General features: G+C 45.8%; 1 protein-coding gene across 2 annotated transcripts in view; it reads right to left on the reverse strand.

Annotated features, from left to right (window-relative positions):
* IL31RA (interleukin 31 receptor A) overlaps positions 1–20434 on the reverse strand; it is a 71146-nt gene continuing 50712 nt past the window's right edge. For both annotated transcript variants that reach the window (XM_016953300.3, XM_016953301.4), the window contains exons 9-15: positions 16513–16695; positions 15341–15442; positions 14390–14536; positions 12121–12261; positions 9225–9318; positions 7866–7947; positions 1–6150 (exon numbers count right to left, since the gene is read on the reverse strand). In XM_016953300.3, the coding sequence (XP_016808789.1) occupies positions 5674–6150; positions 7866–7947; positions 9225–9318; positions 12121–12261; positions 14390–14536; positions 15341–15442; positions 16513–16695 (1226 nt within the window). In that variant the 3' untranslated portion in view covers positions 1–5673. The remainder of the gene's footprint in view (positions 6151–7865; positions 7948–9224; positions 9319–12120; positions 12262–14389; positions 14537–15340; positions 15443–16512; positions 16696–20434) is intronic.

The raw sequence follows: 20434 nt of genomic DNA on the forward strand, positions 1-20434 counted from the left end.
TATAGAAGTATAGTATTACATGAAAATAGTATAGAAGTATAGTATTACATGAAAATAGTATAGAAGTATAGCATTACATGAAAATGGTATTATGGCTTTTTTGTATGAAAGGCCCAAATACAAAAGCATTTTAAAAGCTGTTCCTATTACCATAACCATGTTTTCACACTCTACTTAATAACAGACTTCTCATGCACATGCATTACAGATTGCATCCGTAGGTGGTCCATGTGTGGAAAAGACCACATACCCAGTCTTCAGAGACGGTTCTCTTGGGGCCAAAGATTCAGTCTTCCTAGTTGGAAAACTCTGCATGTCCTTTCTAATTTGCATAGACCACAGGACACCTTTCTCGCATTTTAGTCCACACTTATAGTGAAGTTGGGCAGGAAGAGAGAATTCTAGTCCTAAAAATGAAATGCATAGTGCAAGTATCTCACTTCCCTTGAACAGCCACGAGAGCATTGCTGACAGCAGGTTTTGCCCTCTTGTGGAGTTCTGCCCCTCCCCTGCCCCTCGCTTCTCCCCAGCCCTTTTCATCAGCACACGGCAAGCGTCTTGGGCAGCACAGCCCTGCATAGAGCTCTGTGTCAAGAGCTATTGTGGCCTGGGGTCTCTTCCAGCATGGATTGGAGCTGTTTGTGCTTCGGAGCAAACTCTCTCCCCACTGACCCCAGTGTCCAAAGGGAATGAGGACTGCTGTTATCCTTAGTCACACTCCACTCTTCAGGAACCGCCCCCCCCACAACAATAAGAGTGCAAGACACTGACCACACTACACATTTTGATTACAAGTAGGCTTGTCAATAATCAACATTTACATAGAAACAATTAACAAAATACACCAGTGTGAAATTTCTTTTTCAAATGCCCTACAAAAACAAGTATTTTAAATAGTCAACCAAATGGCAAAGTCCACCCGCTGTGCTAAGGGCCTACTGAGTCCCTCTTATTTCTAGCAACTCAGCTGGTCTGTCAATGTCCCCAGGAGCACGGAGGCAGAGAACATTCTGTAATGTCAACACAGGGACATGGCAACAATAAAAAAAGAAAAGTTTGGCTTCACAAGGATTAAAGAAACACAAATAACTATAAAGTTTCATTAACTATTCCCGATAAATTGACAAAATCAAGCTCACAGTGGTAGACAGCTGATTCTCAGTGGAAAAGGACAAAGGATCCGTCAGACTTGTCTGGTGATACTGTAAATCAGCATAACCTTTGATGGGACACAGTCACGCAAAATGTGACAACCATAAAATTCTGACCAGCAATTCCACTTTTGAAAACAGCCCCAAAGAGACAGGACAAAGGTAAGAAAAGATAAATGTTTATCGCATTGCACTCTATACTAGGAGGACCTTTAAACGAATCCTATCAACCAAGGGATGCCTTAGCAAACCACACCATGCAGGCCCGCCATGGGGTTCTTCATGGATGTTCAAAATGCTTTGCTCATGCATGAATTTTTATATATGGGAGAACTAATGTATTCAGTATGATTTGCAATTAGCTGAAAAATGTGTACAGGTGCACACAGATCATGTTAGGAGTTAATTAAGCATGACAAATAATTGCTATTTAAAACTCTTGGGATTACTGCTGTAAAGTTGAATTTAAAACAAATTTTAAATTAGAAAAAAGAGGGGACACCTAGAGGGGAGTCTCACCCATGTGAACACTGTGTGTGGATCTAGAAGGCAGAGGGTAGTTCAGGCCACGACTTCTCAGCCTCAGCACTGCTGACATTTTCTGCCAGATAATTCTTTGTTGTGAGGGCTGTTCTGCGCATTATAAGATAATTTCCAGCATTGCCGGCCTCTACCCACTAGATGCCAGTAGCACCTTCCCAGTCGTGACAATCAAAAATATCTCCAGGCATCACCAAATGTCTGAGGTTTGGAGGCTGGGGGTCAAAATCACTCCTGTTGAAAGACCACTGGTGTAAGCCACCAACTCTCGACCTTAGCTATGGGAAGGGGACAGGAATTTAGGAGGGCTGGTGGGGAACCAGTAAGTGTGTGTGCGCCCTTCAAAGAGGGCAGTCCTTATTTGGTCAGAAATTCAGAATGACATATCCTGATTTCTTTTTAATTTGCAGCTAATTCAAAGTTGAAACATAGTGGCAGTCTGAGTTTCACGTCTGTGGGTTATGGTAGGCGTCCACAAATTTTTTCTGCAAAGGGTCAGAGAGTAAACGTTTTCTGCTTTGTGGGAAAAACTCTGTGTTGAAACTACTCAACTCTGCCTTTGTAGGGGCAAGCCGCCATAGGGAATAGGTCAACGATGGGCATGGCTGCGTTCCAGTTACACTTTGTCAACACTACATGAATTTCTTGGACTTTTCTTGTCACAAAATGTTATTCTTTTTGTTTTCAACCATTAAATAGGTCATTATAGCTTTTAGTTCATGAACCTACAAAAACAGGGCCTGGATTTGGCCTGTGGGCCACTGCCCTGGGTGGCAGGGTGCCTGCTGCAGCAGGAGTAACTAGGGGCGTGCTGGAAATGGGGACAGAATCAGACTGGGGTGGACGGGCCAGCACAGGCTTTCCTCGCACACAGAGCATCAGCAGAGCAGCCGGAGGCATCCATACTGTGGGCCTCTCCTTTTTCATCTCTCCCCATCTCCTGCCTCCTCCAGACCCTTGCGTGGTGTTTTCACACCGCTGCCTCCCAAGACACCAGAAGGAACTTGTGGTCTTTTTATTTAAGCCACAGATTGGTTTCTCTGCCATTCTTTAAAAATTTTCTGCTCTTACTGTTAAAGAAAGGCCACTAACCTAGCTGTCTGCATGGATCCCAGGGTCTCAGAAAACTGGTTTATCCATTTTTAATGACCTTGCTAAAACACAAGTCTTCCTGTTTGTGTCCTCACAATGTCTCTGACAGTAAACAGGGAAAACACAGATGGCTTTCTCCAGCCACAGAGGCAGTCCCAGGTGCCCAGAGCGGGGACAGTTGGTGACTCGATCCAGGAGAGGAAGTCACCTGCGCCCTGAACTCTGAGGCTCACATCCTGTGAACCTGCTCAGGAGAGCTAAGGTGTGGCCCACCAGTGCCTTTTGGGGACTCATAGAAACAGCTCCTCTCACCTAGAAAGAAACAGAGCCACCATCTTCCCACCCCTCAAAGGTAATAAAACCATGGAAAATGATCAAAGGAGGCTGATGGAAGGGGAGAAAGGAATGAAAAGAAACAAGAAAACAATAGCAAGTGTTAAAAGATGAGAAGCTCTGGCAGTGGGGGAAAACAAAGCACAAGATAGGGGCAAGAGGAGAGAAAGGAAAGAAGAAATGAAACAGGAAGGCCTGGGTGGGGATTTGCAAATTGTCCAGCAGAAGACGCTTCCGGCTTTGATGATGAAGGAGCAGGGGCCAGAGGGCAACATCCTTATCTCTGGAATCCACTCACAGGAGCCATTGGGGATCCATTTTCTCTCCCATCAAATTCTTAGATTTCAGGTTCAAAAGCTTCATCTACATCCAGGTGTGAGACAGACAAGTTTGGGAGAACTCGTTCCAGGCTCTCCTCTCACCCACCTCCCACAGAATTTGAGAAAATTCCCCCAACTACAGGTGGGCAGGAGGGTTGAAAGAACAGCTGTGGGGGTACCCGTGCCCTCCCCCATCCTCGGGCCAAGACAGGAGGCAAGGCTAGAATCTCCCCATATGTTCATGAATCTGAAGGTGGGGTTGCCAAAGGCCCCATCTGGAACTCTGGGGACAGTGGGCTCACAGAAGAGCCCACACCACAGAAGGGGTGGAGAGCAGGGAGAGCAGGGAGAGCAGACATCAGGGGCGGCATGAGAATTGGACGCATCTCTTTTGTTTGGTCCCTTCCTACACCTGGACTTGAGTGCAGGACAACGGGACAGGGGCATTGCCCTAGAGTCTTATTCCCCAGTGCCCTGCCTCGGGCCTCCCTCATTCCTTGGCGTACCAGAAGTCACTGTTCCGTAAACCAGGAGTACTGAGTCCTGGGTGGGTAGTGGGGGGGTGGCTGCAGCCGCTGGAGATGTTAAGAGGACACAGCTTTGAGAGAGCAGCCACACCTTCCTGTGCCCACAGTAACGAGGCAGCAATTGGCTAAGGTAAGTGGTAGGTGACCCAACAGGGACAGGAGGGACCATAGTAAACACACGAGGCCAGAGACAAAACCACGGCCGGACAAATACATGACCCAGAGGACGCCACTGAGTGACCAACTCTGTCCCATGCACGCTGCGCCATCGAACATCCTCGGCACTCAGAGCCAGTCCCAGGCAGGACAGGGGAGGGCAAAACCCCAAATGTGACTGAGTCACAAACCTACGGCAACTCAGAAATCATCATACTGGGCTGAGGTTACTTTGAAGTGTCAGGTCTCAGGCTGGCAATTAATTTTAGTTTTAGGAAAGTAAAGTGATGTTTTGCACACCTGAGTGGGTGGCTTGCGAAGTTCATGCCTGCAATCCTAGTACTGATTCCTCAAACGCTCCTAGAAAAAATACCATCAGCCTTCCTGGCTGGCAAGTGCTGGGTTCACTGCACCTTGGGCCACTCACTCATTGCCTCGCCTGCCCTGATCTCACCAGCCTCCTAGTGGCCTCCCACAAAGGTCAAGGGAGTCACAGCTGACTCTGTCGCTATAGTTACAGGAGGAGCCCAGTACCATCTCAGTGCTGAAGCCAGCAATCCACACTTTCGTGAAAGGCTCCACTAACTGTCACAAGCTCTGTGCTCAGCTAGAGAAAAGGAGCAGAAGTCCTCCTGTTGGGGCTGCAAAGTTGCTAGGCATTGCATGTTCCCAGGCCCTGCCCTGTTGCTTCCGGGAAGAGGCCTTTTAAGTAAGCATTCCTGGGCTCTGAACCAGTGTGAGGGGCCAGCGTCCCTATATGACAACCACTGCAATGTCAGGTGCCTTTCTGCTCCCAGGCTGGGTGCTGAAAGAAGGGCAGCAGCAGCTGGGAAGTGGCCCCCTGGAGACTGGACAGAGCTGCGCCCGGCAGCGTACATTCCCCAGGGCCCTCCCCGTTCCTTGATGTTTTAGTAGTCAATGCAGTCTAAATTGGGGGTGAGGATTCTCAGGTGCGGTGTTGCTACAGACACTTGAGATCTAAGAGGATGTGAGGAGCCTCAGACAACCCCTTAGGAAGGTCCACTCCACCTCCAGCCCCAACTATGGGGAGAGAGGAAGGCTTCAGGGCTACCTCGTAGGGGAAGACCAGAGCCCAGGCTCCCACCAGACCACCCAAGAGCCAACAAAACAACTGTCCTCTGGCAGCAGGGAAAGGCCTTCTGGAACTCTGAGGCTCAGCCCCAGCAAAGGCTGGGACCATGACCCATTTCCTGGGAGGCCAGATATGTCCACCCTGGGGGTCCTTTGGGCTCAGAACCTGGGCCCTTCCTCCAAAGTCAATCTGTCAGGAGGCCTCGGTGAGAGCTTGGTATCTGAACAAACGAAAAGAGACTGCCGTTCCTTTACAATACTCGGGCTTATCACCATCCCTTCTTCCCAGTACAAGGTCGCATCTTTGCCGACCAAGTTCAACTGGCAGCTCAGGGGCAGGGGAAACTTTAACCTAGGCAGGATGTGGCAGGGCCAAGCAAGCGCTGCATGCCGAGTCTTGACATCTTCTCTGGCAAGGGCCATCCACACTGAGGCCCCGAGGGTCTCATGTTATGGTCGCATTTAGACTTCTCCCTTGGTGTGCTCTGGAAGTTTTTCAGACACAAGAAATTCCCTGGCTGTCACTGAATTTTTCAAATATGGATTTGGGACTCCTTCCTCACACAGATGATCTGGTACTAAACTTTGACCAGAAAAGAGAAGCTGCTCTTTGGCTTCCGGGCGGGTTCCCTCTGGCATCCTCGAACGTAGGTATTGGGATTTTCTGGGAGGAATCTCAGGTGAAACTGGGAGCTCCTCAAAACTCTTCCCCAGGGGACAGTCAGGCCTGAAGGGGTAGGTCACATACTCATTCTTTTCCCCTCCTAAATTGTTTTCCTGACCCGTTCTGGCTTCATCTGTGAAAATTTCTTGCAGAACATTCCCAAAGTTCACCACCAACTTGTCAATCACCAACTTGTCACTGGGGGTGGAACATGGTTTTAAGATCCTGTCTTCTGTGTTCACAGAGTCATCAGACTCCTTCAGGTTTAGCTTATCCTGGAAAAGAAAAAGGGACATCCCAAGTGGTCATTTAGGAGTCACATATGACATAGCCAAAAACTCGTTAGGCTTGGGACAGCAAATGCCCACCTCTGGAACAGCCCCCACCTTCCTCCCAGGCCCAGAAGTGGTAGCCAACCCTCTCTGCATGCCCTTCCACAGAGCTTGGAAGGAGTGGCACATTTCCTGAGAAACAGTGCCCTAGATTCAAACAATTTTTAAAATTTGTTTATTTATATGTATATAATTTTTTTTTTTTTGAGACAGGGTCTCACTCCCGTTGCCCAGGCTGGAGTACAGTAGCATGATCACCACTCACTGCAGTCTCAACTTCTCAGCCTCAGGTAATTCTTCCCCCTCAGCTTCCTGAGTAGCAGGGGCTACAGACGCACACCACCATACCTGGCTACTTTTTAATTTTTTGTAGAGATGGGGTTTTGTCATGTTACCCAGGCTGGTCTTAAACTCCTGAGCTCAAGCAATCCCCGCTGCCTTGGCCTCCCAAAATGCTGGGATTATAGGCATGAGCCGCTGTACCCAGCCAATTCAAACAATTTCTTCTGCTAGAGTGTGCAAGGCTATTTTCCACACAATCCCATGTTCACAAAACCCCAGTTAAGATGGAAGAACTAAAATTAGAACTCTTAGGGATGGAAAAACCACATCATAGAGACAGACTTGTTCAACCTCACCAGAAAATCAGAAGTGGCCTCATGGCAGGGACAGTGACTTTGTCATTTGTATCCCTAGGGCCTAGCCCAGCACCTGGCATGTAGTGAGTGATTAATAAGTGCTGGCTCTAGAGGCCCAACCTACGGATTATTCAAAAAGCATGTTAGTTATCAGAGAGCACTGCCTATGAATCCATTTACTCTCTAAATGACATTTAATAAGCAGGAAAGTAAATGGGGGTATAAATCAGTCCAGTATACCGGACTGATAAGAGGAGGAAATAGAAAGAAAGCCCATTATAACGAAATGCCCATGCTCAAAAAAGACTTCTGAGTGGGAACAAGGACTAATATTTAAAATTTGTGCATCAAGGAAAAACTGGAAACAGCCTTTCAGTAACGAGGATTTAAAGGTTATATTTGATTGGGCTTGTTTCTACGTAAGCAAGAAATTAAACCTTAAAATTTCCCTAACAGTTTTCCACTTAAAAATTTATGCAAATGGAGGGTTTCTAGTTAAGGAATACTCACTAGAAAACCCCAATGCCAGTTAAATAAAGCCTGACTCTGACGTCCCCAACCTGAGAAAAACAACCTGAGGCAGCCTCAGACTGCCATGCCCATCAACATTCCCTGGTGATATTTAGGCAGTCTTTAGATTAATGTGCTCTTGGCTGCTTTGTAAATGGCTTCAAATCCTATAGCCAAGGCTCCTCTCTCTCTAATTAGCCCATCAGGTCAGGAAGGGTAGGGCCAGTGTCTTTATTCTGCAGCATCCTTTATGGGACCAGTTCCACCTGGGAACGCACTGGGTCCTCATGAGCCTGGTGAAGCCCTTTCCCCTTGTCAAAGCATGAAGTCAAAGTCATTCCAGGAAGGCTGAGTCCATCTGCCCTGCCTGCCATTCCCTGAGACTTTTCAACTCCAGTTCTCTTGATGTGAACCTTGAAAAAAGCTCATCCTAGGACTCTTTCCCCATCTCCATTCACCTCGTCTACCTCCCACGGCAATGATTTCCTTAATAAAAACAGGAGAGTTTACCTTGAAATCATCTCCACGCCATGTGGCTATACTACTTTCAGCAGGGTTGGGAATGCTGGGCCAACACAGGTGAGTCAATTTGCTAATGAGAGAGAAGATTTTAAGATGGGAATTGAATCCAAGAAGCATTAGCACCATATGGCTGAGTCAAAAGAGTGAGGCTGTGCTAAAGGGAATTGTAAGGTTCCCTCCTAAATAAGGGCATGTCTGCCTAATAGAACCTGGGAAAGTGGAGTCGTTTTGCGGTGTGTGTTGGGGGGTGACATTGCAAGTTCTCTGTGGGATGTGATCAAAGGAGACTCTCCCCATACAAAGCTTATCTTCCCCTCTCTCCCATCCCAGCATCTCCATACCTGGTCCCAATGCTGTAAATTGCACCATCACAGAGTCATTCCTTTGAGGCTTATCCTCTGGGAAGGACAACATTTTATAAACCTTATAAGCTACCCACACTTTCCTGCAATGGTTCTCCAAGTGTGGTCCCAACCAGCAGCATTGGGATCACCTGGGAACTTGTTAGAAATGAACATTTTGGGGCTTTACCCTAGAACCACTGAATCAGAAACTTTGGGGGTGAGGCCTGATTCTGATGCATGCTAAGATCAAAATGATTACTTAAGTGCATAATGTACAAGAATCTATGCTGGTGGCTTGGTTATTACCTACAGTTGGTAACTGAGGTTGATATTAGCTTGACCATTAACTAAGTGCAGCTGCTTGACAGAGATGACTCACAACTGTCTAATTTGGAGAGACAGCTCAACCAGGGAAGGACCATTAGGGTGCCATAAGGCTCACTGCAGAGAGAAAGTCTAAGACCCTGAAGACATGCTTTCTTCCCCACAGTGGCCAGGGCAAGCAGGGTAAAGGCCCCTGCAGCCAGACCCTCAACACTGCACCACAAGCAAGCAATAAGCTTGCACCCACAGACGACTGGCCAGCACTCCAACACCGTGGAGACACTGCTCCCCGCTCTGCCTGAGACAGAAGCTTGCAAGAAGGCCTCTTGCTGCAGCCAGGGGCCCTGCTAGACACTGAGAGAAAGGGTCTGCTCTCCAACTCAAGTCTCAGATGGCAAATGGAGCAGACAGAGCCTGTGGGGCAGCTGGCACTCTCCTGGCCTCAAAAAGGCCTAGACCTGGGCATGGAGCTCTGAGAAATGAAAGTGCTCTTGCTTGGTCAGAATTCCGATGAGCCACTGAGCGTGGCCTTTAATAACCTCAATAAATACGCACCAAGTTAATAAATGAATGAACACCCCTTAATGGTAGAGTGCCCTCTCCTACGAAGCACCTATGATGACTTCAACTCCTTTTTGTCCCTGATTTTTAAGGCACCCACTGTTGTCTGCAGACTCACTTGGGTTTTTTGAGACCATATGCCACTGTCAGGATAATGAGAATAAGAAGGCCTCCACCAATCAGAGAAGTTATGAGGATAATCTCAAAGACACCTTTGAAAAAGAAAGAACAAAAGTCAGTAGTGAGTTCCTCACCTTCTTGACAAAAATCAATGATTAACTTTTTCTTCTAGTAGCTTCAGCAACACAATGTCTTATTAGTTTTCTTTCAGTTAAATTCAATTTCTTTCCACTAAAAAAACCCCAGATCAGGAGTTTGAGACCTGCCTGGCCAACATAGTGAAACCCCGTCTCTACTAAAGATACAAAAAATTAGCCGGGTGTGATAGTGTGCACCTATAATCCCAGCTACTCAGGAGGCTGAGGCAGAAGAATCACTTGAACCTGGGAGGCGGAGGTTGCAGTGAGCGCTGATCATGCCGTTGCACTCCAGCCTAGGCGACAGGGCTAAACTTCATCTCAAAAACAAAAACAAAAACAAAAAACAGAATTTTGTGCCTCCCCATCTAGGTGTCTTCCTGGCAGCATTCATTCCAACAGCATTCATTCAGTGAATACTTATTGAGCACTTACTTTTTAATTTTTATAAATTTTTTTTGAGATGGGTCTTGCTCTGTCGCCCAGGCTGGAGTGCACTGGCATGATCATAGCTCACTGTAGCCTCGAACTCCTGGGCTCAAGCAACCTCCTGCCTCAGCCTCCCAAGTACCTAGGACTTACAGGTGCAAGCCATCATGCCCAGCTAATTTTTAGACTTTTTTTTTTTTTTTTGAGTTGGAGTCTCGCTCTGTTGCCCAGGCTGGAGTGCAGTGGTGCATCTCGGCTCACTGCAACCTCCGCCTCCTGGGTTCAAGTGATTCTCCTGCCCCAGCCACCCTGGTAGCTGGGATTACAGGCACGTGCCACCAAGCCCGGCTAATTTTTGTATTTTAGGCAGAGACTGGGTTTCACCATGTTGGCCAGGCTGGTCTTGAACTCCTGGCCTTGAGTGATCCTCCTGCCTTGGCCTCCCAAAGTGCTGGAGTTACAGGCATGAGCCACTGCGTCCAGACAGCAACTTTAGCTAAGGTGTCCAAGGAAGGAGTGAAATTCAAGCTGATCTTAATAGTGAGAAGGATCCAGCCATGCAAAACCATGGAGAAAAGCATTCCAGGCAGAAGAAACAGTGGATGCAAAAGCTTTGAAGCAGGAACAAGGTAAGGAAGATAAATAGAGGCAGAAAGCAGTAGGAAAAATGAGGTCAATAAGGGACAGATGATGAAAGACCTTGAAAGTTATAGGAAGGAGTTTGGATTTTCTTTAAAACATAATAAAAGTCACTGTGGCTTTTAAGCAGAGAATTCAGGGTTTGAAACTCTGGCTGCTGTGTGGAAAATGGATTATAGAGGATCAAAAATGGAAGAAGGGTGATTTATAATCTATAGACCAGGGTAGGAAACTTCTAGGTTCCAGGGCTGGATCTTGCCTTCATTTAACCCTTGGAGAAAACTCCTTGAGCTGATGAAATTTGTGCCCAGTGTTGCAAAAATTCAATACAGCTTTAAAAAAATTTAAACAGCATATCAAAAAGAGTTCCTAGAGGGCAATGTTAGTCCATCAAAACAGAATATGTTTTCTCTGTAAAAAAAAACATGTCATACTCACATTTTCCAGAGTCATAAAGCATTTTATTCTTGAAAAATGTGATGCATAAGAGGCTTTCAAGAATATTTCAAGCAATTTTTAGCTTGCCTCAGTTATTGCAAAAACTTGGCAGTGTTCCTTCATTTTTAATCTAAAAAGGGTTGTTCATTCTTTAAGACAGTTTTAGTACGTACTTAAAAATCAAATCTCTGTCACTCAAGGACTTAGCAAAATTAATATACATCTGTTTCTCCCATTCTCCTTCCTTCTTTCTGCTTCATCCCCCTCCTCATTCCATCTGCCTGCCTCTAAATATCTCCCTTCACCAGCCATCATATGAAGCTACATTTTATTTTACATTATTTGTTGTCTCTAGTAAGTTTTTCTTGCTATTTTTTAATGTAAAAGTGGGTAAGTTAAATATATCATATGTCTTTTTGCTCAAAAGAAACCTCCACAAATGATGAGGTTAAGCCCCTTCCTATGGGTCAGTAGTCCTGAGTTAACCAAGGTTTTCCCTTGAAGGCCCTGTTGTACAGTGATATGGTTTGGCTGTGTCCCCACCCAAATCGCATCTTGAATTGTAGCTCCCATAATTCCTACATGTTGTGGGAGGGACCCAGGGGGAGATAATTGAATCATGGGGGCAATTTCCCCCATACTGTTCTCATAGTAGTGAATAAATCTCATGAGATCTGATGGTTTTATAGGGAGAAATCACTTTCACTTGGTCCTCATTCTCTCTTGCCTGCCACCATGTAAGATGTGCATTTCACCTTCCACCATGACTGTGAGGCTTCCCCAGCCACGTGGAACTGTGAGTCCATTAAACCTCTTTTTCTTTCTAAATTACCCAGTCCCGGGTATGTCTTTATCAGCAGCGTGAAAACAGACTAATACATACCGTAACCTACAACATGCAGAAACTGGTGACTGTGAACGGGGAGACAGCCTTGAGACGGGAGCTGGTTTGGTGCTAAGACTGAAGTTGGCATTAATTTGACACCTCCTCCTCCAGATGATTTGTGGCTGCCCATGAGGAACGACCAAAATGACCAGCATTTCCAAATTCGGCTCTCAACTTGCCTGCTCTTCCCTCCCATCTCCTCACCTATATGCTTTCCAGGAAGGTTGGTGAACAGAGAGCAGGATGGCAGGGCACTAGGCACTGCCCTTTCATTTGGCTTCCTCCAGCTTTTGGCAGATGTCATTTCTCTCTGATGTAAGGTAAACGTGAGGGAGAGGTACCTAAGGCTTGAAGGAAATACTCACTGAATGACAATGTCTTGAAATTTATGCTGGTCCCGTTGGTTCCCCCAGCACTGGTGCTGGCCATGACCTGAACAATGTAAGAGGTCTTTCGTTTCAGGGACTCCAGGCCGTACTGCAAGATGCTGGAATTGACTGTCTTGGCTAAAGGAAAAATACAAAGGTCAAACACCACAGCCAAACCAGACTGAAAATTGTGTCCCAGTAGCACCAAAATAAGAGCATTGGAACCTGTGCTTCCAAGCTCAGCTGTCTCACATTCTCACCCCTACTCATGTCCTGCTTAAATACCAAGATGGATCAAGGACCTCAATATAAGAGCTAGAACTATAAAAACTCTTAGAAGACAGCATAGGATAAATCTTCACAACCTTGAATTTCAAATGGTTTCTTAGATATGGCACCAAAAACACAAGCATCAAAAGAGAAAAATAGATCAAGCTGGACTTCACTAAAATTCAAAGTTTTTGTGTATCAAAAGATAATATCGAGAATGAAAAGATAATCCATAGAATGGGAGAAAATATTTACAAATCATATATCTGATAAATAACTTATATCCAGAATATATAAAGAACTCTTATAAATTCAATAACAAAAAGACAACCCAATTTAAACATAAGAAAAAAGATTAAAAATACACTTCTCCAAAGAAGATATACAAATGGGCTGGCTGGGCGCAGTGGCTCATGCCTGTCATCCCAGCACTTTGGGAAGCTGGGGCAGGCAGATCACCTGAGGTCGGGAGTTCGAGACCAGCCTGACCAACATGGAGAAACTCCATCTCTACTAAAAGTACAAAATTAGCTGGACGTGGTGGCGCACGCCTGCAATCCCAGCTACTTGGGAGGCTGAGGCAGGAGAATCGCTTGAACCTGGGAGGTGGAGGTTGCAGTGAGCCAAGATCGTGCCATTGCACTCCAGTCTGGGCAACAACAGCAAAACTCCGTCTCAGAAAAAAAAAAAAAAAAAGAAGATATACAAATGGGCAAAAACTACATGAAAAGATGCCCAACATTATTAGTCAGTAGGGAAATGCAAGTCAATGAGATAACCACTACATACCTACCAGGACACCCATAATAATTTTTTTTTAATGAAAAATAACACGTATTGACAAGGATGCAGGGAAATGAAAACCCTCATACATTGCTAGTAAAAAATGTATAGTGTGGAGTAGTCACTGTGGAAAACTGTTTGGTGGCTCCTCAATAAGTTAAACTAGAATTACAGTATGATCCAGCAATTCAACTTCTAGGTATATGCCCCAAAGAACGAAAAACACAAACTCAAACACATATTTGTACACAGCAGCATATGTTCATAGCAGACATCTGTTCATAGCAGTCCTATTCACAATAGCCTAAAGGTTGAAACACGCTAAATGTTCATCAACTGATGAATGGATAAACAAAATATGGAATATCCACACAATGGAATACTATTCAGCCATAAAAATGAATAAGTACAAAATCATGCTATAACATGGGTGAACTTTGAAAACATGCTACATGAAAGAAGCCAGACACAAAGACCACATATTTTATGATTCTGTGTATATGAAATATCCAAAATAGGCAATCCATAGAGACACAAAGCAGTTTGGTAGTTGCCAGGGGCTGTGGGAGGAGAGGAATGGGGAGTGACTAATGAATGGGTATAGGGCTTCTATTTGGGCAGAAATAGAAGAGTTCTGGAAATAGTGGTGATGGTTGCACAATATTGTGAATGCTTCTAATGCCACTAAATTGTACACTTTCAAATGTTTAAACTGGAAAAATATTTTACATGTATTTTACCATAAGAAAAAATTATTTAGCCTAAGCAAGAATCCAAGCCTTGCCCAGTATTTAAGATGTCAGGAGATAAGGTGGACTGAAAAACAAAAGCATGATTTGGCAGGGGCAGTAGAAGTCATGGTGACAGGGTCTGTTCCTCCTCACTCTTTAAGCCAGGCACGCCATTCCTGGGAATGATGGTCGGGGAGCTCCCGGGAGGTCAATTCAGGGCCCAACCAGGACAAATTATAACAACTCCTTCCATTTCCTCAGGACTCTCCTCTCAGGTACTGTCACTTCACTCTCATTTAACCCCCAAAACCCCAAAAGGTGGGTGCTCTTGGCCCCATTTTCAGAGAGACTTAAAGAAGCTAAGTGATTCATGCCAGGTTGCAAGTCACAATGAGATGGGGGAGCCATGCCTACAACAGGTCTATCCATAGCATCTATCTGGGGCTTGGGGTTTTTTTCCACTTCGCCATGGGCGTGCTTACAGAATCCTTTTCCACCTTCAGCTTGGTAAAAGATGGTGTAGTTGCAGATGATACCCTTTCTCTCACTCTTGGGAATCTCTTTCCATGTGATCGTGACCGTCTTCACGCCAATGTTCTCCACCTTGGTCTCAGGACCTTCTGATGGAACTGGAAAGGACAGAGGGATAAATGATAATCACTGAACCGCATTCCAGGAGATCGTTCCCCCACAAAGGCCCTGGCCAGTACTCAGACCAAACCATAGTGCTGGAGGCGACGGGTGAGGGTTGAGTAGGGAATTGATGAATCAGCTTGTTTGGGAAAATTGTTTTCTAGAACCATCTCTCTTAAGCAAGAAGAGAAGTGGCAACAAGACCACTTGAAAAAGTCCTTTCTCATAGATGTCTCCAATTTGGTACCCAGCTTTTTCATTCATATCTGTAAAGTGTACTTATTATCAAATAGTTGAAGAATATGGCTCCATAGGCTACCTTTGAGTGGCAGAAGATATTTTCCAGTGTTGAATCTGGAAGACATGAACTTCCAAAAAGATAAAAGTAAAGCTTGAGCAATTCACCAGTAAAGCCTTTGCTTATTGCTATATAATTAAAAATAATTTTTTAACATCCCTAGCTTAGGATGAACTCTAGGCTCCCTGATGTGGTCTTAATTCAGTGTTATTGCTGGTAGCAGCTCTATTTGCACTGTTTATTTGTGACTTTGGGCAAGTTATTTCACCTCTCTGAGTTTTAATTTTCCACTTGTGAAATGAGGGGATTGGACTCAATGATCTCTAATGTCTACCTCAGCTTCAGAATTCAGCAAATTCATAACATACAGAGCTCACTACAAGATGAAGCACAAATGAGCCCTAAGATGGCTGGGAATGAGCTACAGGCACTTGCAGCCTTATCGGCATGTGGGACAGGTCGCACTGTTTCCTTTTCCCCACAGGGCCTTGTCCATTCATACCGCCTTCTTTGGCATAAGCCTGGATGGAATATGGCTCGCCAACTTTGTCATGCAACATTGGATACACAGAGATGTTATAGCACCAGAAAGGTTTTAATTTATCTGTGAAAAAGAAAGAAAAAAAAGTGTAAGTGCAGAGCACGGCAGAGTGGGAGGAATACTAGACTAAGAGTTATGGCCAAACACTTATAGAAGATATTCCATTTCTCTACAGTTTCCACCTCCGGAAAATAAACAGGTTAGGTTGAATGGTCTCTAATATCTATTGCTTTTCTCAGATTTTCTAATTAATTCTTATTTTTAAATTTAGCTTTTTAGCTTTTTCTTTTTTGGAGGCAGGGAATCCCCGGGTCTGTTCTGACCAAATACTATTGCAGCAGAGAGATCCATAGGATCGCTGAACACGCTGCCTAATTAAGTCCTAGAACAACATATCATCACCCTGTGGATCTCAAACACTGTGACTTCTATCTCCTTTACTTGCCTGCATCCCTGCCTGTGTATTATTCTTAATATGGATGTTTGAAGCATTAAGAAATGATTGTGGTGACAGGATTAAAAGGGTAAAGCCTCATTAGGGAGGCTGAGGCAGGAGGATCACTTGAGCCCAGGAGTTTGAGGTTACAGTGAGCTATGATCGTGCCACTGCACTCCATCCTTGGCAATCAAGCAAGACCCTGTCTCTAGAAAATAAAAATTTAAACAAAATTAAAAATAAAGAGTAAAGCCTCACTCGCGTATCTTACGTAGGGCAGGGACTTTCCTGAAAAGAAGGCTATTCCTATAACAATCACCTGGGAAGGGGGCCTAACTCTTAAACAGGCAATCAGAACTGAAGAAAGCATCCTAGGTAGGCCAGCTGGGATCCACATTCTGGAGTTATCCATGGGATGACCCAGCTATCCGGGAAGGACTCTCTGATGGTGGGTGTTAAGATGGTGTTTTCCACCTGGAGATCGATCAGATACCTGGTCTGCTTGACACCCACAGCTTTCTGTGCCAGCCTTGCCTTGGAAATACCAAGAAGCGTGTCACTTCATTAAGCTTGCACAAGCTTGACAAATGCTATTAACCACACTAACAGCTTTGAAGCCAAAGTTAAAGATCTAAAAATGGATGAAAATGAAACCAAACCCTGCACTGAGGGAACCTGTGAGTTCCGCCCTGGCTACCTTGCTGGATCGTCCAGTTCGTGGCCTGAGACACAGATTCCCAGGAAAGGGTGGTGGGCTCTGAGTCCACATCCGGAAACCATTCAATCATCCAAGTGTTCACGTCTAGAGCAGAGCTTTGCCACTTCACCACTAGCTGGTCCTCAGCAACGCAGGCCTGCATGACCTCAATGCACTGAAATGCTGAAAGGAGAGAAAAGGACTGCTTCACAGCTACCCAACTCATTCCCCAAATGCAACAACCACACTGGCATCCTCATTGCCTCAGCTGTAAAACAAGGCCAAAGTTCAGGATCTCCACTGCAGCCTCCCCGGATGGGGCTCTTTTCACTCCCCTTATTGCATCCTTTTTCCCTACACAACACCTTGAGGAGTAAGTGGCTTCTTAATCTTCCTTTACCTAACCCCAAATTGACCTGTTTCCAGAAAAGGATCTCACTAGACAGTTGATGACTAAAAAGACTTACCTTCCACAGGTGTCTCTGCAAGTCAAATGGAAAGGAAACCTGAAACAGAGAATCTCCAAAGGTAGAATTTCAGGCTCTGGGGAATTGTGTGGCTGGGAAGCTGGGAGATGGTGACCTTAAAATCATACCAGGCAGATGGCTTTACGCTTTCACTATATAGTCTGGCTCTGCACAAACTGGATATGAATTCCTATCCTCAAGGCAGCAAATATTGCATTTGTACCAGAAAGATAAAGACATTGCCATCCAAATTACCTAGTATGGATCAATACATAAATGGCAACATTTTCTGCAGGACTGGCCAAAATAATCTGGAAACAGGTCACAAGGATTTATTTAATAGAAAAGTTGAGTGTGTGGCTTGCAATCCAACATCTGGAACTTAATCAGAATCAGAGAGAGATCTTACTGAAACTATTCGAACACACAGAAGAGAACTATTGGAGGTGCAGCAAGGCAGAGGTGGAAGGTACAAACTGGGCGGGGCTCAGAAATTCCAGGGCATGCTCTCCCCTCACCCAATCCTCACCAGCGTTGCACTCCTCAACCTGCAAAACTCGAATCCATGGGAAGAGCGTTTCTTTTTCTTTTTCTTTTTCTTTCTTTCTTTCTTTTTTTTTTTTTTTTTTTGAGGCAGAGTCTCGCCCTGTCACCCAGGCTGGAGTGCAGTGGCATGATCTTGGCTCACTGCAACCTCCACCTCCTGGGTTCAAGTGATTCTTGTGCCTCAGCCTCCCGAGTAGCTGGGACTATAGGTACATGCTAACACACCTGGCTAATTTTTTGTATTTTTAGTAGAGATGGGGTTTCACCATGTTGGCCAGGCTGGTCTCAAACTTCTGACCTCAAGTGATCTGCCCAGCTCAGTCGGTCTCCCAAAGTGCTGGGATTACAGGCATGAGCCACCACGCCCAGCCAGGAAGAGTGTTTCAATGAATGTCAGAGATGATCCTGGATACAGGCACAAAAGTGTCCTGCAAAAAAAAAAAAAAAAGAAAAGAAACCCAAAAGTCTTTTGAAGCTGGAAGCCTAGGCCACATGTAGGAATCTGGGGTGGGGACCAGGGGTCCTGCATCCTGCTATTCCTTGGCAACAAACCCCAGCAGGCTGTGTGTATATTTAGGAGTCTTGTTCTTGTAAGCCACAGTTGACGGATCCTTTTCCCAAACAGGGTCCTTATGAGACACTCCAGGGGCTAGTCCTAGCAGCAAGGCCAGGTAATTTGTCAACCTGAAAAGGTAACTCTGAGAAGGACAACTGAGGCATGGAGGAAATGTGAAGCCACAGAAGGAGCAGAGGCCGGGGCAAGAAGCACAGAGCCTGGAGATCGACCCCACCTAACCCTAGGGCTCTGAGTTTCTCCTTCCAGCCTTCCCCTGCTCACCGCCTGGAAGCATCCCCAGCCAGTCCTGGCTGAAAGTCCCTGCTGGAGCCTTGGAGATGTAACTAGACTCTTCTAGCAGCCAATGTTGGCGCTCCACCCAGACCCACTCAGCTTCCTTCTCACTGTGTGCTTGTGTTTTGCTTGGCTGGGATGACTATGAGATGTCACTCACACTCTAGATAGAGTCCCCTGCAAGATCCAGTGGGAACCCCCCTCCCTGGGGCTTTTATCTCAGATTGTACCTGTTACAGGTTGAATTGTATCCCCCCAAAGTATATACCCAGTGCCACACAATGTGACTGTATTTGGAAATAGGCCATTGCAGATGTAATTAGTTAAGACAGTGGGCCCTTTATAAGAAAAGAGGAATCTGGGCATGGAAACAGAGACACACAAGAAGCTAGCCATGTGAAGAATGAAGCAGAGATTGGATTTATGGGAGTTACTGGAGCTACCACAAGCCAAGGAATACCTGGGGCCACTACAAGCTGGAAGGGGTAAGGAAGGATTCTCCCCTAGAGACTTTAGGGAGCATGGCCAACCAGCACCTTGATTTGGGACTTCTGGCCTCCAGGACCATGAGACAATAAAGTTCTGTTGTTTGAAGCCCCCCAGTCTGCAGTGCTTTGTTTTGGCAGCCCTGAAAGCCCACCTTCATCTCAGCCTCTGCCCTGTCCTGGCCTGCTTCTGCAGCTTCCTCATCTCCCTGGAGGCACTTTTTAAAAAAATGATTGCCCACAAATCCTGGCCTGAAGAAGCCAGTGTTGGTGTCTAAACCCACACTCCTTCTCACCAACACTGGAGCTCTGAGGAGCAGGGAGGTCCAGGTCTAAAGAGCCAAGTGCACTGCAGAGACTGCGGAGACCACAGGGGCGTGGCGCCGGCCCCAGGAAGCCATGAGTCAACCTTGAAAGGGGAAAGCCTGGCCACACCAAGAGGCGCCAAAAGGGAAATTTCCAAGTCATCACTCTACTCAATATAAACGAATCGCCGGGTCCTTCCATCATTCAACAAGAGCTTTCTGAGCAATTACTCCAAACATCCCCAGGTGTGGTGGGAAACACAGATCCTTCCTTGAAGAAGCAGGGAGGGGCTTTGACTGTGGAAGCCATTGATTTCTTGTGATCTGCATGAAGACAGTCACCCGGGGCTCACGTGCTGGTGCTGCTTCTCCTTTGCCAACCGTCCTGGCCCATCCTGAGCTCTGCCCCAACTTGGGCCCATCTTCCTCCTCTGGCCTTATGACACAGTGGCCGGGCTTTCCGATGCCCTGCCTGGGACCACGCCACCGCTGCCTGCTGTCTCGGGTCTCACAAAACCCAGGGCGTGCTGAGCAGAAGGAACCTCATTCCAAGCCCTTATTCCAAGAGGGGAACGTGGAGGCCCACACAGGTCAATAACCAGTTCAGTGTCATACAGCATCTGTGACCGGAATTCAAGTCACTTTATGAATAACACATCTAAGGTTGTGGGATATGGTACAAGTTGGGAATCCTGCAGATCCGAGCTGGAATCATCCCACTCCAGAGACCTTGGGCACATTACTAAGCTTGCCTGAATCCCTTTGCCATCTATAAAATAGATCTCACAGCATCTACATCATAAGTCATGTCAAGGCTAAAATGGGAAAACCTATGTTATCTTAGCACAATTCCTGACACATACTAGTAGACAATGTATGATAACTATTACTTAATGATAGTTATACTTACAAAAATTATCTTATTATTCTCTAGTTATTATTCTCATCCTCCAGTTGCCTCCACTTTAGTAAGCAAAATTCTGTAGAATATTACTTTCTTTTGTTTGTTTTTGAGACAGGGTCTCGCTCTGTCACTCAGGTTGGAGTGCAGTGGTACAATCTCGGCTCACTGCAGCCTCAACCTCTTTGGCTCAAGAGATTCTTCCCCCTCAGCCTCTCAAGTAGCTGGGACTACAGGCACATGCCACCAGGCCTGGCTAATTTTTGTATTTTTTTTTTTTTTTTTTTTGTAGAGACAAGGTTTCACTATGTTGCCTGGACTTGTCTTGAACTCCTGAACTCAGCGATCCACCCGTCTTGGCCTCAAAG

This window comes from Pan troglodytes, chromosome 4 (genome assembly GCF_028858775.2).
Source record: "Pan troglodytes isolate AG18354 chromosome 4, NHGRI_mPanTro3-v2.0_pri, whole genome shotgun sequence".
Taxonomy (NCBI): domain Eukaryota; kingdom Metazoa; phylum Chordata; class Mammalia; order Primates; family Hominidae; genus Pan; species Pan troglodytes.